Here is a 27150-nt window from a genome sequence, read left to right on the forward strand (position 1 = left end):
AGGTATGTGACATCATCCCCCAGGAAAGCTTCATCTTGGGTGACCTAAGTATAGATGATCCATAAACAGCAACAACCCCAGGGATTCCAGTCACCTGTTAAGCCCCACCACCAGAATCAACAAAAGCACTAACAGGCAGTCTACACTGGACTAGATATTGACAAACAAACCCCATAGTATAAAACCTGGCTGCTTACCAGATACTATAAGTGACCACTTCCCAACCTTTGTGATCAGACCGCAACATGTTTCACCCAAACAACTAATCTATAAACAAGTATGCAATTTAACTAAGTTTGACAAAGACACATTTATTACTGCCCTGTCCCACTACAACTGGAATATTTTAAGAGTAATGCCCCTAGATGAAGCAGTTACTCACTTCAATTACACCTTCCTAAAAATACTAAAAGATTTAGCACCAGTTAGAACAAGAAGGGTAAAATCTAACACAGCACCATGGCTGACAAGCAAGACCAAACAGCTCATGCTACAAAGAGATAAAGCCTGGAAAGAATGATATAAGAATAAAACACAGCATGCCTACCAAAATTTAGATATCTCAGAAAATGTACCAAGATCCTTGTTTTATCTGATAAAAAAAATCCTACTACAGTAATCTCCAAAAAAAAGCATCAAAACAACCCCAAGTTCTTTTGGTCCTCTCTAAGTAAACTGTGACTCCTTAGCCATACCATTACCCCCTGTACTTCTACTTCAAACAACAAAGAGTCTACTGCCACTCCGTTCAGCACTCATTTTATCCAGTCAGTTCTATCACTAATCAACGATAATCTCCCTTCACCCCTGCAACTTCTATCACTCAGAAACAGCACACAATCTTTTTGTCTTCAGCCCATTCCAACATCAACCATAAAAAAATTACTAGCCAAATTAAATGCAATAACCTCAGCTGCCAGTAACCTTCCCAATGAGTTCCTCAAAATAGGTGTAGAAGCATTAACCTTCCCTGTCTCCATTCTGACCAACTGGTCAATAACTGAAAACTATGACCCATCCATCTGGAAAAAAATCTATTATTATACCCTTTCACAAAGGCAGTATTTCAACAGTGTTAACAAACTGTAGACCTATTGCTATCCTATCACCCATCTTTAAAATCTTCAAGAAATTTATTCATTCTCACCTTATGAAACACATAACCAAACACAAACTCCTCTCCAACACCCAGAATGGTTTCAGGCCCAAACACAGTACTACTAGTGTCATCCTCAACTTTACCAACATATTAAACCAATTCATAAATGAGGTCAGCCTTGTTTCATCACTTTTCCTTGACCTTTCCAAAGCAATTGACACAGTGTCCCACAAAAAGTTCCTCTCTGTACTTGCAACACTAGGTCTCACTTACCCCTACCTCTCCTGGTTTCACCGTTAGTTAGGCAATCATCATCAGCCAACTAAATGGCAACAACATTTTCCAGCATTTTAACCAATCTCTGCTGATGTTCCCCAAGGGTCTATACTTAACCCCTTCTAATTAATATTTTCATAAATAAACTTCATACAACTACCTTACAATACGATAAAGGTTCAACCCTTATTAGCTCTGCTCCATCCTTAACAAAATCGCAGGAAATCGCTCACAAAACTTTCACTGACATTGAACTATGGCTAAAAATTCTAACTTGCTACCTAATGTCAGACAAACAAACTTATATTTTTTATTCCAACCTCAGATAATAACACAAAAATAGAAACTACAGACTAAAGATTTTCCGTATAAATGGGGTTAAACTCTGAAGATCCTGACCTTGCTTTTTCATTTCTACAAACAAAATAAAATTATTGAAGAGAGCAAATGGACTGGACTAATATATCCTCGAAGAGGCATATAGATTCATATGGAAGCAAAATAAGTGAGAAAAAGAAAAAAATAAGGGGACAGTGAAAAACTTTTCCTTTTTTCCCCTGCTTCAATCCTTATTTACAAGAAAAGTAACATGATGTTAAAGCATGTTTGTTTTTTTCCTTTTTATAAACAAGCACAACTTTAGTTTTATATAAATCTTAAACAACAGAGCAAGAAACAATAACATACTCAGTTACAACATAAATAGAAACTGGACTACAAGCAAATAGACTGCATATGAAAGGAAATTTTACCATTCTTTTTGTTAGTTGACAATATCTTTTTATGAGCTGGAACAAAAAGTTATAAATTTTTCAACAAAAACATTCAGTGTTTATATTAATATAAAAGTTGCAGGTTTCTATATGAAATTGCATGCTTGGAAGTTACTGCATATTTTATTAATGAAACAGAAAAGACTGCAACATGACACATAGTTGAACTCACATTTGTTTATCTTATATAGTTGCTATTACAAGCTTGAACACAGCATATATTCTTAGCACTATCTTTTTTTTTCTTGATGCTTTTGGGAAAAGTAACAGCAGTGTTAATTTTTATTTGTTACTTAAACAGTGTATTATACAAAATATCATTACCATCACTTTACTTTGGATAATTTATTTTCATTTTATATTAAACACCTGCTACAGTAATATTTAAAAGGAAGCTTTGTTAAAACTAATAATTACATTCTAAAGCTGCCTGGAAAAACAATATACAGTCTTAGATAATAAGGCATAGTTTTTGCTAGACACAATAAAATGTGGAGTGGGGGTGGGGGTTGGGGTGAAAATAGTTGTTAAAGAAGTGTATTTTATGGTTGTTTAGTTAAAAGGAGGTTTTAGTATATTAAACAGCCTTAAAACTCTCTGCATGAGTGAAAGATTGAGCGTGGTGTTATATGTAATGAAAATTATTGTTATTTGAGTGCTGACCTTGTGCAAAGAGCACAGGCTCAAGCTTTCATCTTTCACTAGATTATGTGAAGCTTTTGAGGCCTGAGATAATCTGAAATTCCCACCCATACAGAAAAAATAGAACTGTTTAAGCTTGGAGATCTGGTTTGACAGGCAACTTTGGAAAGATAATTTAAATAAAAGGTGAAACTTTCTGGATATGCATTAGATCAAATTTCACTATAATAATACATAGCTATACAAGCTAGCATAACAGAAGAAAAGTTAATATTGTGTTATATGAAGTATGAAAGCTTATAATTGAAACAGAAAAAGTGTATATTGTTCAAAGGTATTATTTGATGCAAATGAATACAAATATAATATTTAAAGATTAAATTTTATGGCAAAATATATAAGTATAGAACATATTGATAAAACGAAGGTTCCAAAGAAGTAAAAATGCTGGGGATTTATCTTTGTAATAGTAAATCATAGCCTGTGTTGTTCTTTAATAATGTATTTGATATATACAGTTAGGAAATGTTTTTTTCTTAGTATACAGGTCTAAGAATGAAACAACGTTTCTGCTTATTTATATTAATAAAGACTTATAGGATACAGCTATACTTTTGGCTAATTGTTATTAGAGTTATGTATATTTGTGATAGAGTGGTTTGGAGGGGTATCTTTCTTCTCACTCTTCGTCATAATATTGGATGAGTTGGTTTGCTTGGATGGTTAGACTGGTCAAGTATGTAGTGTTAGACTCCATGAGTTGTAGGAGGGATTTTAGAAGTAATTGTTTTATGACAATCTTACTGACTGCCTTTTTATGAGTTTCCGCAAATGTAATGATTTTGTTCCTGGATATACTCTCAGTTCTTTATAAACAGAGCAAACTTATCAATGAGATATATATATATATATATATATATATATATATATATATGTATATATGGATCTAGGACGTTTGCTTGACTGAGCAAACGACCGAAATCCAAACGGTCGGGCATAGTTACACGAAAGTGCCTTTCACCGAAGAAGCACCTTCGTGTAAGTATGACTGTTGCTGAGGCCGTACTATGGTGTGGGTAAGGGAAATGTCCCTTTTCCCCACTGTAGTGCGGTCTCAGAGGGAGAATATTAAAGTAGGGGGTGCAGGGGTATAAATGTAGTGTTTTTTTTATTTTGTCGATAAAAGCGCTTTTGTTAAAGTGTGTTTGGGTTTTATGGATTCGGACATTTGCTCAGTCAAACAAATGCCCTAAATCCATATATATGTATATATATATATATATATATATATATATATATATATATATATAATATATATAATTCTCAGGTTATCTTTCTACATGAAACACACGTATTAGCAGAAGATACAAACAGACTCAATACTAACAGTTACACTATACTATCTAGTTCACAACATAATCAGAAAAAAGGGGTGTAGTTATTTTACAGAAGAATTATTTACCTATGCCTGAAGTTATGGGACCATATCAAAGATGATAAAGGTATGTTTTGTACTGCTACTATAAAATACAGTAAAAATATATTAACTCTTGTTAATGTGTACTGGATTACAGGAATAGGAGCAAATACAGTTGATCAACATTTAGAGCAAGTAATTCAATATGAAAAAGGTACTATCATTTTGGCAGGAGACTTTAACTGTATGTTATTATCAAGTGATACTAATACAAATAGCAAAAGGAAAATTCAGCTGTCTGCAAAAAAGTTAATGAAATGTACTGAATTATTTCATCTTAGAGATATAAGAGAATTTTCAGTGCAAAATTCCTTAATCTTTTATTCTTAAAGCATGGAACACAATCCAGAATAGACATAGTTTATATATCTCTAATGAACTAGTAGACAAGCTGGGTAAAGTTAAGAGTGTAACTTGCCCATTTTCAGATAATAATGAAATCACTTTTGAATTGTCTTTAAACTCTAATAATAATGTTAAAATAAGAAGAATACCAGCATATATAACAGGTTTAGAATAATTTAACGACTATTTTCTTAAAGAAATTTGCTTTATAGAAATTAAAAATACAGTGGCAACTTCAAAAATGTATATATGGGATGCTCTAAAAGTATATCTGTTTGGTAGAATCACTAATTGGCTATCAAATAAAAAAAGCAACGGGACAAAGAATTACATGAAATTCAGGGAAAACTTGATAAGTTGAAGTTAGAAAACCAGAAGATTAAAATAATAACATAGAAGAGATCAATAAGCTAAATGACAAATATTTCGAAATTTTAAATCATAAAACCAAAATCAGTCTTGAGAAGTTTAAAATAATTAACTTTTCTATCAACCCAAAATCTATGTGCAATCCAGCCACCAAAACAAAATTACTCAGTAAATCCAATCACAAAAAAGAAATCTATTCACAAAGAAAGAAAAGAAAAATAACATAAATAGAAAATATTCTAAAGTAATTCGGAGATTATTACAATGAAATTAATAAAAATAATATACTAATAGAGCTGGAGGAAACAATCAAAACAGTTATTAGAAAAAAATATAAAAACTATCAAATGACCAAATTAAATTAATTGACAAACTGAGTTCTATGTCTGAACTTCAAATCCAAATTTCTAAATTGAAGTCTAATAAAGTACCAGCCAGGTAATGATAGAATTATATGTGAACTTTACAAGCTGTTACCTAAAAAAGTCCTACACATGTTACATAAGTTTTTTTCTGTTGTTAAGGACTTAACTAAAGTTCCTCCTTCTTGGAAATATACCCTTATCTCTCCAATTTAAGAAAGAATTGACAAGAATCCTACTCAGTGCTGTTCATACAGACCCATTTCACTTGTAAATGTAGATTATAAACTATTTATGGCAATTCATGCTAATAGACTAAAACATATTCTATCTTCTATGATTGATGAAGATCAAACTGGGTTTACCTATGATAATATTAAAGGAACAATTACAATAATTGACTATGCAAATAACACAAATGAGAACTTAATATTAATGAGTCTTGATATAAATAGTGTTTTTGACTTGGTCAACTGATATATATTTTGCTAGTTCTAGAAGAATACAAGTTTTCTTTTAACTTTGCACATCTTATTAATCTTCTCTATACAGATAGCTTTGCATATGTCAAAATAGGGGCTTTCACTTGTGATTCTATACAAATATTAAAAGGAACTAAACAAGGATGTCCTCTTTCACCTCTGCTTTTTACCCCAGTTATGGAACCTTTTGTTAATTTTATTAGATCAAATATAGATATAAAAGGTATTAAAACAACAGAGAATTCAAGTTCTAAAATGTAGTTGTTTGCAGATGACGTCTTATGCTACTTTTTCAGCAATAGAACTATTTCATAGAAAATCTGGTTTAACATTTAATGAAGCAAAACAAAAATGTTATCGATAAACATAAATAAGAAAAAAATCTCAAATAAGTTCCTTAAATATATTGTTAAAGAAAAGAAAATTAATTACCTGGGAATAACCATAATGAATAATATTAAACATATTGTAAATTATAATTATAGTAATTGTATAAATAAGATAAATAATCTAATGGACAAATGGAATAAAATTGTCTTTATAATTGAAGAAAGACTCTCTATCATCAAAGTGATTACTTGCCAAAAGTCCTATGTATTATTCAGTCATTAACATTACCAACCTGTATTAAAGAATCGAACATCTTAATTTTGAATTTTTTTTTGTTCCCTGATAAACCACAAATTGCATTAAATCTCCATATAAGAGACTGCAAAGTAGGGGGGATAGGACTACCAGACACAGAATTATATTCATTATCATCAATTATGAAAACAGTATGTCTTTGGATCAACAGCATTTATACAGCTAGATGGAAAGAAGTTTTAGGAAACCTTTTTATGCATTCTAATTGTAGTCGACATACTAATAAGTATCTTATATTAAATAACTGTTTACTTTGTTTATTAAAGGATTACATTATAGGGAAAAGTCACCAAACAAGTGATTCTTACTTAATTTTGTCTATATAGAAATCTGGCATATAAAGTATGGATTTTCCTTATGTTTCCTATAGCATATACTCAAAGTAATATCCCTACTTCAAGTTTGGAAACAATAGCTGCCTTTTAAGAGAAGAAGCTGTTGTACTTGTTTCAAATAATGAAAGATGAAAAACTGCACTCAGTAGATTACATTAGGAATAAATGTGATTTGGATAAAGATATGTGGTCAGCTATACAATCATGTAGACTATATATATATATATATATATATATATGTGTGTGTGTGTGTGTGTGTGTGTAGGGAAATTAAGTCAGTGCAACCAATGTTAAGGGATTATATCCCAAAATTGATTGAATGCATCATATTTTGTTGCAATAAAATTCCTTGTGACATGGTCTCTTGTCCAAATTGTGTATATTGGTAAAGAGGGAAACTAAAAACATGTAAGGACACATATCGTAGCTATTTTACCCAAATCAATAATAGACCACCAAGTGAAGAAGACAAAAATATTTCTATTAGCATCTAAACATACTACTTCATCTCTTAGATGACATTTGTTTATATGGAAGTTTTTACATAGGTCCTTCTTCACCCCTCATAAAATTGATGTGCAAGCAAAAGCAACTTTGTTGGAGATGCAGGTAAGAACTAAAACCAGATTGGCAGCACATGTTCTTTGACTGTACTGTCTTGATTCCATTTTGGAATAATATTAATTCTTTTTTACAGACATTTTTTTGAGATAAATTTATTTTATCTATATCATTAATTCTTTTTAATACCCCTATTGCCACTTGTGTTAAAATAATGAAATATAACATACTGTGGACTGTCTCAAGGAAAGTGATCACACAAAACTGGAAAAATGAATGTACTCCCTCATTTAAAATTTTTTTTAGGTTTAGCAACCGAAGTAACTTATCTAAAAATTATTACAATCGCATTGAGTGTGAACAGAATTACCTCTTGCCTCAATGTATGGACAACATTTAAAGAACTGCTTGACAAGCAAAAATAAAAAAAAAACATTCTGGAACTCAACAGACATGCAACAACAGGAATATCTAGAAGGTTGATGGACATTCTTGTAAATTATTTTCTTTGTTCCTGTATTTATAAGATTATATTTCTTTTTCTTACTTTTAAATATGTATGTACATTTGTGATTACAAATTTTGTAGTGATTACATTTTATGAAAATTTAATAAAAACATTTTCCAAAAAATCGAAATCATAAGCCAAAGTAAACTACTTAAAGACATAACAGACAACAACGTCATGTTTGATCACAACATATTCCATTAAGAAAACTCAATAAAAATGTGGCTTCTTCTATACGCCAAGCACTACCTGACAGATGAAGCAAGGATTACCTTAGCAGCAACATCCCTCTTACCTTCTGTATCATATGCTTGCCCTGTTCTTACAGACATCAGTACTATGTATAACAATAACTAGCCTCTTGCTACTACAAAATAGCTAAATCTGTAACCAACCTTATAAAGCATACCACTGCCTTGCATTAAAACAATGAAACTGGGTTGAACTCCCAAACCAGTTGACATACTCACAACTAATCATTTCCCACAAGCTCTCCAGACAAATGTCCAACATTACAAAATATTCTACTGTACTATTCACCCACTAGAGAGTTTCATTGTAGCAAAAAAAAATTACTATGTATCAGTAAGACATTCAACACTGCTAGACACTGTCTCTACTCACACTGTGTGTCAAAACTCTGGGATGTAATCCCCACACAGTTAAAGCAGACAGAAAACTTAAATATTTTCAAAACTTTGCTTAAACCACACCTATGCCAAAGATGGCTGCCTCTTCCCTGCTCACCTGGCTACCTTTATTCAGATTACTTTTCCCCAACTTTTACAGCCACTTTGCTTTCTCATCCTCATACTGCACTTATCTCCTAAACTCTTACCTTTCCTCCTTTTCTGACACCCCACCACTAACTACAGTTCCTTCTCTGTCCATTTATCTTCCTGCTCATTTCTATAAGTTCTTCATTTATATTCCTCTTATCATTTTAAGCTACATTACTACTTGCCTGTCTGTAGATTATTACTAAACTCAAAAAGACCCCACACTGATCTTTTTCCTGCAGTCATCATGCTGTAAATACATTGTTACTGTATGTTATTTCTCTATTTAATAATTAGCCAATTTGTGTTAATTTCTGTCTTGTTTTTTGTGTTAAAATGTTATGTTCATGTAAGAAATACATACAACATAATTAAAATGCATGTAAATAAGCTAATTTATTGATGTTTTCATTCTGCAATTATAAATGTACTCATGTGTAACTTAAATGTGGAGCTTTTCTCTCCTGGCCTCCACTGAAAATGGGTTTTACCAAGTCAGACTTTTCCTGATTAACAAAGACAAATAAATAATAAATAAATAAATGTCTGTTGGTTTAATTGTAACAGGCATTATGGGTTTCTAATACCATAATTGGAATGGACCATTTTCCTAAGTCAGGTACCTCTCTTCTGTGTGTTCATGCCTGTAGTCATTCATATGTGTGGTGGAGGGACAGAATTGTGAATGAACAGGTCAGAATACAAAGTTAGTTACTAGGTACTTACACAACCCTATCTGGTGTAGTCATGAATCATCATTTGTTCTTATCCATGTACAGTTTTTGTAGTTATTCCATTATCACTTTTAGTAGCTGAAAATAAAATATTGTAATGTTGAAATTATTTTTATTTATTTGTTTTTTGGGCGGTACTGAGCTACATGTGAATTCAGTAGTGGAGTTCCCCAGATCTAAATCTAAACGTACAAGGAGATATGAGTGAGATGTGAGATTAGGGAGTGATGAGAGTAACTAAATCAGCCTGCAGCACTTTGAGAACTGAATGAGTTCATAGTTGGTTTGCAGTACTGTGAATATTATATGACAAATGGTAAAATAATAATAGTGAGCAGAAATGTTATTTGGGCTTGACTGGTATGGATAAAAATCCTATCAGGGAATAGAAAGACTTGGATTTATCATGTAGTTGTCCTTTACTTTCAGTCTGAGAAAGGTTCAGGACTTTAGAAAGCCATACCTTATGTTTGCCCGTCTTATTTTTGGTCCGGAGGCACTGGCTTTGGTAAATTGCTAACTGCACTGTCTTTTGCCATTAGATGTCCATCTGTCCTTTGCCTAATGTTGTCACAGTCCACTCCAGTAGGAGTGCAGTTACTTCTTGTGCTTCTTAAGAAACTAATATCACATTATGAACACTTGTGCTGTGGCCAGTTGGTTATCTGTTCACACATTTATCAAATATTATTTCTTGGACCATGATTCCTGCCACAGAGCCTCCTTTGGTGGCATTGTACTTCTGGTTTGGACTCTTGATTTCTGAGTCTTTGCTTTTTTAGCTCTTCCTCTGGCTCTTGTCTCCCACTGATGTTACATTTTACTGACCTGCATTCTTCTGAGAGGTTATATACTGCAGAGAAACTTCAGTCAGGTATTATGGATTTGTCCTCACCATTTCGGTTCATTTGTAAGATGACCCACTGTTTCTTTTGTTTATTAACCTCTTTCTGTCCTTCCATGTGAAAAAGACATTTGTAACCACTGAACTGGATGGATTCTATTAGGAGTTAGGCAAGTACAGGTCTGGGTACAACCTGGAGAAGCATGGTATGTCACAACACATAATAGCAGGAAGGCTGAGGGGGTAGCTTATGCCATCTTGAGGTTGGGGCTAGAGAGTGTAAAAACTTTGCCAAACTGGGAGGACCAGAAAAAGAATTTGCAACAGTGACTTGCTGCTGAGGTCCTTTTCTCAGAACTGCTGATATAGTGAATACATATCTATTATTTTCATTTTCAGTATATTTTAGCTATATTATAACTATTATGACAATGCTGTATAATAGATGGTACATACTGACTTTAACTGTTTTTACATTTGTCTTTTTCAGATGACAGTCCTTATACAAAATCTACAAATCAAACAAAATCCTCAGGTGAAACTTTGGCAGTACGAAGACAGAGCATTCCAGGTACAACATATTAATATACTACAAATATACGTATATGTAATACATTGGGATATGGCATGTGATACATGAAATAACTGTGTATGCTGTAGAGTGTTTAGGGCATTAAGTAGTCTTTGCAGATTTTTATGAATGATGTTTCATGGGTGATTTTTCTACTGTATTACTGAGGTAATTTTAACATTTTATAATATTAGATAAGTTTCAGGTATTATTTTTAGTAGTCTAATATTCAGTTATATTAGCTTTATAGTTTAGTTATATTCTTAATTAAAAAAGTCATTCCTAATACGAGCCTGATAACAGAAAAGGGGAAAAATACACCAACTCGAATAAAAAGGTCTTCAATAGAAGGACACGTTGTGCTTGTAATGTGCTATTTTCTTACTTTTTGAGCCTTTTAATAAAGGAGAGTTTCCAGTTTGTACTCAAGTTGGCATTTTTTGTTTTATATTTTTGTTAGTTTAGTCTGATACAGTACATACATTTTTAATGTTCTGTTTTGCTGGTAGTACAATTTTCCTATTGGTTGATTACATTTGTGATTGGTATTTTACTTCTATTGCTTTATTTTATTTATTTTTATTTTACATTTGATTAACAGGAAAGTCCAACTGAACAAAAATCCTTTTTCAGATGAGGCCCAGGGAGAAAAATTCCACATTTAACATTTATCAATGATTATAATTACAAATACAATGATTATAATTACAAATACAAGGTTTAATATACATGACTTGACATTTGTGTTAAACATTTAACATTGGATAAAAATACAGTCACATAAATATTCTTATTAATGGCATTGTTACATAGTCTAGTAAAGGAAAGGAGAGAATTATTTAAAAAAAAACAAAGTGAAGAAATCTGTCAGGAAAATGGGTGACTCATAGAATGTATGCAAGGTATTATTAATAGCAATCGGTGGGTGAGCAATTTTATAGATATAGTATATTGACTGATAGCCTGTAGTAGAAAAAGATGCAGTATAGATATTGAAACCTAATTGCAACTTAAGGAGAATAGTGAAAGTCCTTGAATTCACTCTTTAGGGTGTAATAAGAATGGGTAGAAGTATGTGGAAAGTTGAGATGCGATCTGATTTATGTGAGGAACCTAGTATTACCTAGAGAAAGAGTGTTTACAGAGTGAAGTAAAGAGTAGACTAAATAGGACATTGCATTGGAATGCTTTTCTTATCCAGAATTTTTTTGTTTTAATAATTTTATTAGAGAACTTATTCTTGGATGTGTAATAATTTTGTGTGCCTTAAGTATATATTTTTTTGTGTATAGCATATGGGAAGCTGTCTTTTCTTTCTTTTCTAATCAGGTGTGAATGGGCCTAAGTTGCGAAGATTGTCTATACTGATAGAATGGTTGATGATATGCCTAGAATGTTGATAAATAAAAGTGTCTACCCTCTTTACCAGCATACACTGTTGGCATAAATAGATATTGTCGTAAAGAGTTGTCTCTTTAGAAGTCTATTTCACGTGCTTTAATTAATAGTTTAAAAGATGCTATAGTATAGTAACATCAGTAAATTATTATAATGCTAAATTATATTTTTATACAATGTAAAATATATTATAGTCAGATGTACTAGCTCTTTTTTTCTCATTTTTTATATGTTACGTTTCGTTTATTCTTCCTTTAAGAGGAGACTCTGCTATGAAACATAGCAGTGATTTATCAAATCTTTCCTTCACCTCCTGATCATTGTTTGTCTGTGAAAGTAAAGGTTCTTTGGCACTCTGTGTGAAATACAAACATTGCCAGTCCTCTACCATAATTTGTGCCTGTGGTTCTTCTTGGTAGTTAGTCCAGTAGACCATTGAGAGGCTAGCCCAATTCCCAGTTGTCCTCAAGCACTACATGGTTAAATGACTTGCTCAGAGTCTTAGAGTAGGCAAATGAAAGCTTAAGGAATCAAACTTTCAACTACAGGAAGCAGTTCATTAACAACTCATAATATGAATCCTCTGTGCTAATTGTCAGACATTATAAACTTCTGAATAATTTAAGTGTGTGCCTCAAACATGTAACGTGTTTATTTTTCCTTTGAACCTTAATGTCCAGCATGCATACATAAAGAGTAACATAAAATGAGTCATCTGATGAATAAGTATATTCTAAAAAAAAGAAAATTAAAAAGAAAATGAAACATATACCAGTTTTATTGAAACTTCTAAATGTTGCTCATTATCTTCACTTGCATCATTACCGAGTTCAGTAAGAGAGAGAGAGAGAATACTTGGTATTGCAGTTCTTGTCATTATATCACATATAAATTTCACCCTCTTCCCCAAACAAAATCTTACTGCTGATAGATTTAAACTGATCTTGTACTCTTCAAAGTGGAACATGCGTTAGATACATTGTTCATCTATAATGATGCTTGCCATTCTTTTTTTCAGAAAACAAGTGACTTCCTCTTTCTTAGGGTTATGGGGACTTATTTCAAATGTGTAGTATCTGGCCAAAAATGCACCTCATAGGCATTTTTTCCTTATTCATGGAGACGACCACAGTATTAATGTCTTTTCTTTACATTCAGTGTATAACTTTGAACAATTATGGCATTTATTATTTATGCATTTTTTGATGACCAGATGGGTTGACTGATCTCGATTGATCCTTACTACCTACCAACCTGTTACCTAGCAGGACAAAAGCTGTGTTAAACATTTATTTTTCATGTATACATTTAATAAAATACATTCATTAACACAGTGGTATGCTTTAATGAGAATGCATTATTAATAGTAATTATGTAGTCTGTAAAATCACATTTGTATATCATTAAATGATGCAACACCTGTGTTAAGATTTGAATACTTAGATAAATTTAACATTTGAAAGCTAAATCATAGTCACTGTGCTGACATTATTAGGAAGTCCACACTGAGAAATTGTACAGGAACTGCAGAAGCTGTATCGGGTCTATGTTAAATGTTCGAACATCCAAAATGTCGAACATTACATAGTTGAGACCAAATGTTCGACATTTGGATGTTCGAACATCACATAGCAAAAAAGTAAAAACAGAACCTCCCCCCACCCCCCTTATTTAAATATACCAACTCCAAAATTACACTTCAGTGCAGAAAAGGGAAATTCTCCCTATCTGCACCATATGGCGCCATTGAAATTCTATCTTTGAGCACTCAAAATTTCGAACATTTGGTCTTGACCATGTAATGTTCGTGTTAGATTTTATTAATATAAGGCTGAAATTAATTCTGTTGTAAATATGCTGAAAGAAAAAGCTTGCTTAAATGCAGAAACAGAGTTTAGTAATATGTGATCAGCAATTATACTAAATGACCATGGCTTGGAAAATAAGGAACCTGCTGAATGGACATTTTTCCCTTACAGACTTAAAAACAGGATGTATGCAAGAGCAAAAATGTAAAATCTGCTTTTTAAGAATGGACAATAACACTGTGACAATGTGTTTCCTCAAAATATGTTTTTCTGCATGGAAAACAGGACATGGCACAAGAACAGATGTTTTTCTACAAAGATCCAAATAAAATACAGGATGTTCACACTGTCAGAAAAGCTGATCTCTTACAATGTGTTTCCTCAAAAATATGTTTTTCTGCATGGAAAACAGGATATGCTTATCAGCATTGGCACAAGAACAGATGTTCTTATACAAAGATCCAAATAGAATACAGGACAATGTGTTTCCTCAAAAACATGTTTTTCTGCATGGACAACAGGAAACTGTTACAGGATGTTCACACTGTCAGAAAAGATGGTCTCTTACAAGACATTGTTAAACAAGGAAGCTTAGTATTATTTCTACAGGATGAGCAATTCTCCAAAATAGAATATCAAGAGGAAATGTATATGTTTATGCATGACTATAACTGTATATAAAGAGCTGTATAAATCCAGTTATGTTAGAGGTATGGTAGGGACTCATTTTTCCTAAGGTAAATGTTATATCTCTCACATCATCTGTACTATATGAGAAGTAAAGTTGGAACAGTACTTTTAAGCTGCAACGTTGTTCCGTTTGGTTTATTATAAAAAGTTATTTGTTACTGCTCTCTAAATTTGATGCTGCAAAGTATATTCTCTCATCAGTGTATATTCTGCAAGTTTCTGTATGCAACAGACTGTGAATGCAAATATAACCAGACTTTGAATTTTAGCAGAATCCAGCCAGCAAGACTGAGTGTCTTAAGAACACTTCAAATCCATCACACCAAGCAGTAAGCAGCTCCATGTAATTTTTTCAATGGCAAGCTAGCCTGCATTTGAACCTACAATCTGCAATTCAAATACAGGGGGAGTGATGGTAAGCCCTGCAGAGGGTCACTTCAGTCAAATTGCAGTAACTAACATTTGTACGTATGTGTAAATCCTAAACAGAAGTATTCCAGTTTATGCAGCTTGCAGTAGTAAATTTTTTTAGACGTCTACAATCCAGAGTGAGACTAGTTCAAGAAATTCGCAGTGCCATAAATTCTTCAAGAAAAGGTGAATGTCCACTAGCACAGTAGTCCGCTGCCTGTTGTGCTTCACCAGCTTCTCAAGTGACTCTGAAAAATTTCTAGCCATCTGCAATAACAGCTTGATCACCTGTTTTCTTGCTAACTGGTAAGACTTTTTTCTGTGTCACATATTTAGTGTGAATGATGTTAAACAGTTTGTATATTCTTAAGAGAGTTTGTATATTCTTAAGAGAGTTTGTATATTCTTAAGACAATTTGTATATTCATACATAGTTTGTGTATTCCTAGACAGTTTGTATATTACTAGACAGTATGGATATTATTTATAATTCATGCAGGAGTAAACCAAACTTTAGAAAATTGCTATGTTGGTATACACAGCACATTAGTAAATGTAAAACCTTATTAGGGCAGGTTGATAGTAAGGCATTATGCAAATGTATTACAATATTTGACTGGTATCTCAAAGAAAACCATGTGAAAAATGACAAATGTTTAGTGTGTGCTTCAACAAAAACTGCATTTTGTGTATTATGCCATAAAATAATATTGCATCATATTGCTAAAAAAAATAGACTGTAAAGACAGATCTGGTCATGATAAAGAATTAACTAAGGGTAAAGTGTTTCCATTACATTCTGATGTTGAACAGTTATGTCCTGTCACCACATGTGAGTCAAATCAGTTACTGATAGAACCCCTAGTACATTTTGTTACAAAGGAATGTAGTAAACTTCTAAAAGTCAGACATAATGAGTTCAGGAAGCTTAGACAAGTTATACATACATCTTTTCAAAAGTGCATAGGAGTTTCAAATTCAGCAGAACAGCTTACTAAAGAATGTCAGAAAGACCATGCAACATTACCGGAAATTCAACAGCAGTTGCAGGATAAAGGAAATAAATTAGCTGAACTGACAAAGACTGTGAACTTCCTGCATACACAGTTAATCCGTGCAAAAGAAATATATTTTATAATATGTTTATGTTTTGAAAATGGTTAAACATACATGGTAGGATGGTAGGATCTGATGTCTGGACAATTCATTCTTAAATGTTTTACTTTCATTCAGTTAAAGCAAGACATCTATCAGTACTACAGTAAAGTAAAGCATATGAATGACATTCATTAGCATAGTCAAAAGGTAAACAAAACTGTTCTAGTGTATAAAATTAAATGAAAATAGTTAATAAGAGTAAAAAGTTAGTCACAAGACTGACATGCTTGCATAAAGATATACAGATACAAGACAGACATGCATGTATGTTCTTTTCATCTAGAGTACATTTGTTTAAAATGCACAAAAGCAAAAGGCAGACAACAGCAAATACAAATAATGTAAGTATAAACATATGTTAATTAAGCTAATATCTATTTTGTTTTTTTACAATTTTTTTTTATAATTGTATAGTAACACCAAACAGTTAAAAGTTCTAAATTTTAAAAAGAAAATCACAGATGGTGTCAAACAGTTTTTGTAAAATTAATGGCAGGACAGTTAAATAGTGAAATAAATAATAAAAAATACTGAAATCTATGTAAGCTAATTGTAATGTAGTAAATGCATAGTTATGCAAATCACAATCACATTAAAGGAAAAATGCCAAAAGAATTAACTATAGTTTACAGAATATAAAATGTGAGCTCAGACCTTCCTAGACTGAATAAAAAGTTACAGGAAATGCTGGAAAGATAAGATAAACAACAAGACTGATTGCCAAATAAGTAGCTTGAGTTTTTCTAAAGCATCATTGTTATTAAAACATAATTGTTAAAATGTTTACAGGCAACACTATTTAGTAATTGTCATAAAATGCCACAATTATGTATAGATGTCACTGATAATCTGCAAGTAAATGTTAAAAGAGAAGAAAAAAACTCAGTTGCATCAAGTACAGCCAGCAAATGGGCTATAGTATATATACAGTTCAAATCAATTGTGCAGGAGGGTGTAAATACCTACTGGAGGTAATATACAGTGAAAGCTTTATTTAGTAACCTAATAAAATAAATGTATAACCAAAGTGTTGGGCTGACATACATTCTATTCTCACAGCATAGGGCAGGTAAACAGTGCTGCAGTACTACAGGGGGAGGGGCACTTTCTCAGTTTTACACTGACTGTATAAGCAGTACTGCACAAGGGTCTGAAATAAAGCTACAGAAAAAAAAACAACAAGGGTCTGAAATAAAGCTACAGAAAAAATAAACAACAAGGGTCGGAAATAAAGCTACAGAAAAAATAAACAACAAGTGTCTGAAATAAAGCTACTGAAAAAAATAAACAACAAGGGTCTGAAATAAAGCTACAGAAAAAATAAACAACAAGGGTCTAAAATAAAGCTAGAGGAAAAAATATCTCATTCCTTCTTGACAATACTCTTTTATGGGGGGAAAACAGGTATTAGTGTATTAGAAATACTGGTAAACTGGATTAAACCTGACAGGATAAGATATTTTACAAGTTGTTAATAGCTATCATAATGGTTATTATTATATTGTTTAGAATTAAATTGTATTTACAACCTGTTAAATTGTAAAGCTATACAAGAGATGGTTAAAAAACAAGAGATGATTTAAAATTGCTTTATTAAAGCTATAAAGAGAGAATAAAGATATGCAAAATGCATAAATGTTTCTAATAGCAAGAATGGTCACTATTTCAATATGTTTTTGACAAAACAATCTTGGTATAAAAAAGCATGAATATTTTAATTGCAGAGTATGTAGTTTAAAATAACAGGACATATGCATTTGGTGGCAATTCCACTAGATATTTCTAAAGAGACAAACATTTTCCAAGATTTTGCTTAATATTAATGTTATTAAATTTGTAAGATTAGACTAAATGTACTTTATAGTCATTGTATGTACAAATGCAGAAGAATTCAGTACAAATGATAGTCTTTGTATGTACAAATGCAGAAGAATTCAGTACAAATTAAATGAATGTCTAGTAATAAATATGTGTGAAAAAACATGTTTTAAAAAAAATGGGTCCAGTATACCTAGTAAATTGAAATGCATAAATAGCAAACAGTCTGTGTAAATACATACTGTACAGGATACATCGTAATAAGTTCAAAAGTAATTTGTCAAGTTGTAATATCACTGGTTTTACCCCAGTAAAATAATTGCTTTCAAATATTTATTATCTAAGCCCAGTTCAGTATTTTACCAAGATGTTAATAAGCAGTTCGAAGACATGATCACAATGTTATGGTTAAAATGACATTGAAACTGTATATTTTCAGAAGTGTATAAATGCTTGCAGAAGCACATGGTTCTAATCTCTTATAGTTAATTCAACAGTTGCAAAGAGTTAATGAAACAGTTCTAAGTCATAAATGAAATTCTATGATTGCAAAAGAATAAATTGATCAAGTTAAACTAAAGCAGACACAGCTCATAACTGATAAAATATTTTCACAGAATGGTCTGCAAAAGAAAAAGTTGTTAAATACATTCAGTTTTGGTAGTAATACTTAATATCATTGTATTAACTATGTAAAATTGCATTTTGACATATCAATAGAAGACTATAGGTTTGTTTCTTAATGTGTTTTCTATATAAAATGATCTGAAGTAGGATATTCATTTGTCTGCAACCTGTGGGTTATGGATCTGATATCGGATCCGAACCGGCATGGTTTTCCAGCTATGGATCCAAGCTCTCAGCTCCTCCCCTCACCCATAATGCCCTGCTCTACCCTCATGACCCCAGATCTCGTTTGCCGCGCTGGTGACTGGATTGGTATCTATAGCTCTCAGCTAAGTGCTAGTTTTATATCTGTTAATTCAGAATTTTTGAAGTTTTTTGTGCATATTTGTGTGAAGGTTTAGGTATCCCTCTTTGATAGTTTTATTTAGAGTTAAATTAAGTATTTTTTTCCCTCCCCTCGCTGTTGGCGTAGTGTGTGTGTGTTGGGCCTGTGTGTCTGTATTTGTTTTAGTTACTTTTAATTAGTAGCTGTATAGATTGGGATGGCTGAACAGCCCAAATCTGTATTCTCTAAATGCCCGAGTGTGGCCATAAGCTCTCCCCGGCTGATGGCCACACTCGGTGTGTTAGGTGCCTGGGGGTTGAACACCTCACATCTGGATGCTCCATTTGTGCAGGGTTCAACCCCAGGGCACTGAAGGAGCGGAGGTCCAAGCTTGTCTTGGCGGGCCTTTACCGCCGGACTCGGCTCGACCTCCGCTCCTTCGGGAGTAACCGTGGTTTCGTTCTTCCTCCGTGGCACCCTCCTGCTCCTGGGACTCAACCTCCCGCTTCTGGAGAGGAGAGGATGCTAGAAAGGACCGGAGGGAGAAGCACCACAAGCGGCGGGCCGAGACCTCTGTTTCGCCCCGCCAGCCAAGCGGCTTCTCCCCGGCTCGTCGGCTCGGTCTCCTCCTTCGGCTCCGGTCCCCAGTGTGCTTTTCACTGGGTCCTGAGGAGGAGGAGACCCGATCTCCGAGGCTATCGAGGAGGCACTCCAGGCCTACCTCGGTAGCCTCGTCGAGATCCACATATAGCTCGATGCTGATCTGGACCGGATGATGAGAAGATTCATCCAGGCCCAGATGCAGATGGGAGTGTCTTGCCTCCCCTCTGGGGAGCTCAACACCCTTTTAAACCTATTGCTCCTTCTCCGACCCGCTATCCGGGTTCGAGCAGCTGGAGCCGAGCAGCTTCGAGCCGGGGTGGGTCGGCGCCGATAGTACTTGGTACCGGATCCGACCCTGCCCTCGAGTGCGCCGGATCCGACCTCGGAGCCTGGATCCGAGCCTCGGATCCGGGGATCAGTGCTCCTTCGGCGCCGCCTGTGTCGGAGCGCACTGTCCCTTCGATCCGGCGCTTTGGCGCCGCCCGATCCACTCTTCGGATCCGAGGGAGCCATTGTCGGATCCTTTGGTCGAGGTCGGCTCCTCGCTTGATGTAGTGGAGAGGGCCCTGTTGAGGGTCTCCGGACCCCGGCACTTGTTCCGCTCCGCCCCGCCTCCTCTGCACTGGGCCAGGCTTCCACCATCCGGCCCCTGGGACAGCCCGCTTGTGCCCCAAGTTGCTCCTATGGAACAAATTGCTGCTTGTGAGGACTCCTCTGACAGCCCCCAGAGGATGTCCCTCGCAGCATACGTGCAAAGGAGGCACATTGACTCCCGAGTCTCTCACAGAAGACACGGACTTGGAGGAAGGGAAGGCTCCCACGGTCACCCCCGAGGATGTCTCATTTGGAGACATCATGGAAATGCTCCGTATAAGGGGTGGTCTGCCCCAAGTCTTCCTCGGACGAGTCCGTGTTCTTGGAGAGAGCATTTGAAGCGGGCCCGTCTACCTCTTGGGTGTCCCCTCCTGCCAACCCCCTGGTGGACCTTATTACCACCAGGGCGTGGAAGGAACCGGACACCGTGGAGCCAATTCCTAAGAGGCCAGATAGGATCCTTAGCCCACCGTCCGACCGTGCTCATTGGAGTAAGGGCCTCCGTAGATGCCATGTTGACGGCGGCCACCAAGAGGGAACTGGCTCAGGAGAGTCCCTCAGTCCACCCCCCGAGCAAGGAGTCTCGGATGATGGACCGCTTGGGGAAGCGGATGTTTAGTTCAGCGACCTTCTCGGTAAGGGTGCTGAACTACTTGGCACATGTCATTAGGATGCAGCGAGATCTTATTAAAGAATACGCTGCATCTCCCCCAGAGTCCATTTCGGAGGAGGACAGGGTTCTGCACTCCACCCGTATGGCCACTCTTAGGTCAGTTACTAATACCTCTATGCGGCTACTCTCCCACGCAACGGAAGGCGCCGCTAGAGCTGCGGGACAGGACTAGTCACTAGACGCCAGGCCTGGCTCCGCCACGCGATTTTTCTGAGCCCTTCAAAGCGTCATTTGCTAACGCCTTTGATGGTTCTGCTCTTTTTGGCAAAACCGTCGCGAGATGTTGACCCAGAGCGAAGGACGGAAGACGCTGTCTGCCGTTGGAATCCGCTTCTCTGCACCCCAGAGGCCCTACTCTAGGAACCAAAAGGGTCAGAAGAAGATGTGGTTCCGAAGTCGCAGCAGTCCCAGCCTGCTCGGACAACCAGTCCTTCCGTGGCAGAGGAGGACAGGGAGGACGCCCTAGAGGCAGAGGGGCTCCCAGAAACTTCGGGTCTAGGGAACCTTTCTCTGAATGGCCGCAGCAACCCTGAGGGTTGCCCGACTGCTCCACTCTGGAGGCAGTCGGGGACGTTCGGGCACCTAGCGGCATGGGAGTCCATAACATCGGACCGCTGGGTTCTCCAAATCATATCCAGAGGATATCGCATCCTTTCCTTCACCTTCCAAAGTTGAAGTCCCTCCCAGACGCCCCACCCGGTCAACGGGAGGCCGCTGGCAGAAATTGGCCATCTGCTAAAGAAAAGAGCCATCCAGCCCGTCCCCAGACCAGATCGGATCAGGGTTCTACTCCAGATTCTTTTTAGTGCCAAAGAAGACGGGGAACTAAGACCAATCCTAGACCTCTCTCTTGAATCTGGCAGTCCCCAAAGAAAAATTCAATGGTCACTCTGCAATCTATTCTCCCCTTCTGGGAGAAAATCACTGGATGTGCTCGATAGACCTCAAGGACGCCAGCGTACTACCACATCCTGATGGACAGGCGCCCAGGAGGTTTCTCCGCTTCGGCTGGGAGCCAGTCACTACCAGTTCGGGTCCTTCCCTTTGGTCTCACCACAGCCCCCAGGGTGTTCACCAAAGTATTAGCAGTGGTAGCGCCCACCTGAGGCTTCAGGGGGTGCAGGTCTTTCCCTACCTTTGGAAACCGAACCCCGGCTTTAAAAACCCCCCAACCAAAAAGGTGAATGTCCACTAGCACAGTAGTCCGCTGCCTGTTGTGCTTCACCAGCTTCTCAAGTGACTCTGAAAAATTTCTAGCCATCTGCAATAACAGCTTGATCACCTGTTTTCTTGTTAACTGGTAAGACTTTTTTCTGTGTCACATATTTAGTGTGAATGATGTTAAACAGTTTGTATATTCTTAAGAGAGTTTGTATATTCTTAAGAGAGTTTGTATATTCTTAAGACAGTTTGTATATTCTTAAGACAGTTTGTATATTCATACATAGTTTGTGTATTCCTAGACAGTTTGTATATTACTAGACAGTATGGATATTATTTATAATTCATGCAGGAGTAAACCAAACTTTAGTAAATTGCTATGTTGGTATACACAGCACATTAGTAAATGTAAAACCTTATTAGGGCAGGTTGATAGTAAGGCATTATGCAAATGTATTACAATATTTGACTGGTATCTCAAAGAAAACCATGTGAAAAATGGCAAATGTTTAGTGTGTGCTTCAACAAAAACTGCATTTTGTGTATTATGCTATAAAATAATATTTCATCATATTGCTAAAAAAAAAAAATAGACTGTAAAGACAGATCTGGTCATGATAAAGAATTAACTAAGGGTAAAGTGTTTCCATTACATTCTGATGTTGAACAGTTATGTCCTGTCACCACATGTGAGTCAAATCAGTTACTGATAGAACCCCTAGTACATTTTGTTACAAAGGAATGTAGTAAACTTCTAAAAGTCAGACATAATGAGTTCAGGAAGCTTAGACAAGTTATACATACATCTTTTCAAAAGTGCATAGGAGTTTCAAATTCAGCAGAACAGCTTACTAAAGAATGTCAGAAAGACCATGCAACATTATCAGAAATTCAACAGCAGTTGCAGGATAAAGGAAATAAATTAGCTGAACTGACAAAGACTGGGAACTTCCTGCATACACAGTTAATCCGTGCAAAAGAAATATATTTTATAATATGTTTATGTTTTGAAAATGGTTAAACATACATGGTAGGATGGTAGGATCTGATGTCTGGACAAATCATTCTTAAATGTTTTACTTTCATTCAGTTAAAGCAAGACATCTATCAGTACTACAGTAAAGTAAAGCATATGAATGCCATTCATTAGCATAGTCAAAAGGTAAACAAAACTGTTCTAGTGTATAAACTTAAATGAAAATAGTTAATAAGAGTAAAAAGTTAGTCACAAGACTGACATGCTTGCATAAAGATATACAGATACAAGACAGACATGCATGTATGTTCTTTTCATCTAGAGTACATTTGTTTAAAATGCACAAAAGCAAAAGGCAGACAACAGCAAATACAAATAATGTAAGTATAAACATATGTTAATTAAGCTAATATCTATTTTGTTTTTTTTACAATTTTTTATAATTGTATAGTAACACCAAACAGTTAAAGTTCTAAATTTTAAAATGAAAATCACAGATGGTATTTGTCAAACAGTTTTTGTAAAATTAATGGCAGGACAGTTAAATAGTGAAATAAATAATAAAAAAAATACTGAAATCCATGTAAGCTAATTGTAATGTAGTATAAATGCATAGTTATGCAAATCACAATCACATTAAAGGAAAAATGCCAAAAGAATTAACTATAGTTTACAGAATATAAAATGTGAGCTCAGACCTTCCTAGACTGAATAAAAAGTTACAGGAAATGCTGGAAAGATAAGATAAACAACAAGACTGATTGCCAAATAAGTAGCTTGAGTTTTTCTAAAGCATCATTGTTATTAAAACATAATTGTTAAAATGTTTACAGGCAACACTATTTAGTAATTGTCATAAAATGCCACAATTATGTATAGATGTCACTGATAATCTGTTTGCAAGTAAATGTTAAAAGAGAAGAAAAACTCAGTTGCATCAAGTACAGCCAGCAAATGGGCTATAGTATATATACAGTTCAAATCAATTGTGCAGGAGGGTGTAAATACCTACTAGAGGTAATATACAGTGAAAGCTTTATTTAGTAACCTAATAAAATAAATGTATAACCAAAGTGTTGGGCTGACATACATTCTATTCTCACAGCATAGGGCAGGTAAACAGTGCTGCAGTACTACAGGGGGAGGGGCACTTTCTCAGTTTTACACTGACTGTATAAGCAGTACTGCACAAGGGTCTGAAATAAAGCTACAGAAAAATAAACAACAAGGGTCTGAAATAAAGCTACAGAAAAATAAACAACAAGGGTCTGAAATAAAGCTACAGAAAAAATAAACAACAAGGGTCTGAAATAAAGCTACAGAAAAAATAAACAACAAGTGTCTGAAATAAAGCTACTGAAAAAAATAAACAACAAGGGTCTGAAATAAAGCTACAGAAAAAATAAACAACAAGGGTCTAAAATAAAGCTAGAGGAAAAAATATCTCATTCCTTCTTGACAATACTCTTTTATGGGGGAAAACAGGTATTAGTGTATTAGAAATACTGGTAAACTGGATTAAACCTGACAGGATAAGATATTTTACAAGTTGTTAATAGCTATCATAATGGTTATTATTATATTGTTTAGAATTAAATTGTATTTACAACCTGTTAAATTGTAAAGCTATACAAGAGATGGTTAAAAAACAAGAGATGATTTAAAATTGCTTTATTAAAGCTATAAAGAGAGAATAAAGATATGCAAAATGCATAAATGTTTCTAATAGCAAGAATGGTCACTATTTCAATATGTTTTTGACAAAACAATCTTGGTATAAAAAAGCATGAATATTTTAATTGCAGAGTATGTAGTTTAAAATAACAGGACATATGCATTTGGTGGCAATTCCACTAGATATTTCTAAAGAGACAAACATTTTCCAAGATTTTGCTTAATATTAATGTTATTAAATTTGTAAGATTAGACTAAATGTACTTTATAGTCATTGTATGTACAAATGCAGAAGAATTCAGTACAAATGATAGTCTTTGTATGTACAAATGCAGAAGAATTCAGTACAAATTAAATGAATGTCTAGTAATAAATATGTGTGAAAAAACATGTTTTAAAAAAATGGGTCCAGTATACCTAGTAAATTGAAATGCATAAATAGCAAACAGTCTGTGTAAATACATACTGTACAGGATACATCGTAATAAGTTCAAAAGTAATTTGTCAAGTTGTAATATCACTGGTTTTACCCCAGTAAAATAATTGCTTTCAAATATTTATTATCTAAGCCCACTTCAGTATTTTACCAAGATGTTAATAAGCAGTTCGAAGACATGATCACAATGTTATGGTTAAAATGACATTGAAACTGTATATTTTCAGAAGTGTATAAATGCTTGCAGAAGCACATGGTTCTAATCTCTTATAGTTAATTCAACAGTTGCAAAGAGTTAATGAAACAGTTCTAAGTCATAAATGAAATTCTATGATTGCAAAAGAATAAATTGATCAAGTTAAACTAAAGCAGACACAGCTCATAACTGATAAAATATTTTCACAGAATGGTCTGCAAAAGAAAAAGTTGTTAAATACATTCAGTTTTGGTAGTAATACTTAATATCATTGTATTAACTATGTAAAATTGCATTTTGACTTATATCAATAGAAGACTATAGGTTTGTTTCTTAATGTGCTTTCTATATAAAATGTTTTGAGTATGTTTAAAAACAGAGGGGATTGTTAGATTTTATTAATATAAGGCTGAAATTAATTCTGTTGTAAATATGCTGAAAGAAAAAGCTTGCTTAAATGCAGAAACAGAGTTTAGTAATATGTGATCAGCAATCATACTAAATGACCATGGCTTGGAAAATAAGGAACCTGCTGAATGGACATTTTTCCCTTACAGACTTAAAAACAGGATGTATGCAAGAACAAAAATGTAAAATCTGCTTTTAAAGAATGGACAATAACACTGTGACAATGTGTTTCCTCAAAAATATGTTTTTCTGCATGGAAAACAGGACATGGCACAAGAACAGATGTTTTTCTACAAAGATCCAAATAAAATACAGGATGTTCACACTGTCAGAAAAGCTGATCTCTTGCAATGTGTTTCCTCAAAAATATGTTTTTCTGCATGGAAAACAGGATATGCTTATCAGCATTGGCACAAGAACAGATGTTCTTATACAAAGATCCAAATAGAATACAGGACAATGTGTTTCCTCAAAAACATGTTTTTCTGCATGGACAACAGGACACTGTTACAGGATGCTCACACTGTCAGAAAAGATGGTCTCTTACAAGACATTGTTAAACAAGGAAGCTTAGTATTGTTTCTACAGGATGAGCAATTCTCCAAAATAGAATATCAAGAGGAAATGTATATGTTTATGCATGACTAAAACTGTAAATAAAGAGCTGTATAAATCCAGTTATGTTAGAGGTATGGTAGGGACTCATTTGTCCTAAGGTAAATGTTATATCTCTCACATCATCTGTACTATATGAGAAGTAAAGTTGGAACAGTACTTTTAAGCTGCAACGTTGTTCCATTTGGTTTATTATAAAAAGTTATTTGTTACTGCTCTCTAAAGTTGATGCTGCAAAGTATATTCTCTCATCAGTGTATATTCTGCAAGTTTCTGTATGCAACAGACTGTGAATGCAAATATAACCAGACTTTGAATTGTAGCAGAATCCAGCCAGCAAGACTGAGTGTCTTAAGAACACTTCAAATCCATCACACCAAGCAGTAAGCAGCTCCATGTAATTTTTTCAGTTCGAAATTTTGAGCGTTTGAAAATTTGACAGGTACCCGCTGTATCTTGACAGTAGTATAGCCAAAAGGACTTTCTATTGAAATGTTAGCACTTGAAATGTGAGTGCTGAAAAGCTAAAAAACAGTTACATTTCCTAAGCCTTACTACAGCTGTATGCCAGGCCAGGCCCAGGGAGCTTGTAGAAGGAAGTAGCAGTCCACAAAAAAAAAACAAATTGATAGGCAAAAGAAGAGCCATAAAGACTATAAAGTGGACTATTGAGGATACGAAAGAAATTATGTATTGATGTTCTTCGTGTTTCACTGTTGCAGTCATTACATTTGGGTAATCTGCTGGCAGGTTGCCCTCATTCGGCCTGAATAACAA

General features: G+C 34.8%; 1 protein-coding gene across 1 annotated transcript in view; it reads left to right on the plus strand.

The window, feature by feature from the left end:
* GRIP1 (glutamate receptor interacting protein 1) overlaps nucleotides 1-27150 on the plus strand; it is a 2220015-nt gene that overhangs the window by 327294 nt on the left and 1865571 nt on the right. Inside the window, exon 2 of the mRNA XM_044088060.1 lies at nucleotides 10722-10802. Coding sequence (XP_043943995.1) covers nucleotides 10722-10802 — 81 coding nt within the window. The remainder of the gene's footprint in view (nucleotides 1-10721; nucleotides 10803-27150) is intronic.

The sequence above is a fragment of the Protopterus annectens genome, chromosome 11.part0 (genome assembly GCF_019279795.1).
Source record: "Protopterus annectens isolate FY-2018-M chromosome 11.part0, PAN1.0, whole genome shotgun sequence".
Classification (NCBI taxonomy): domain Eukaryota; kingdom Metazoa; phylum Chordata; order Ceratodontiformes; family Protopteridae; genus Protopterus; species Protopterus annectens.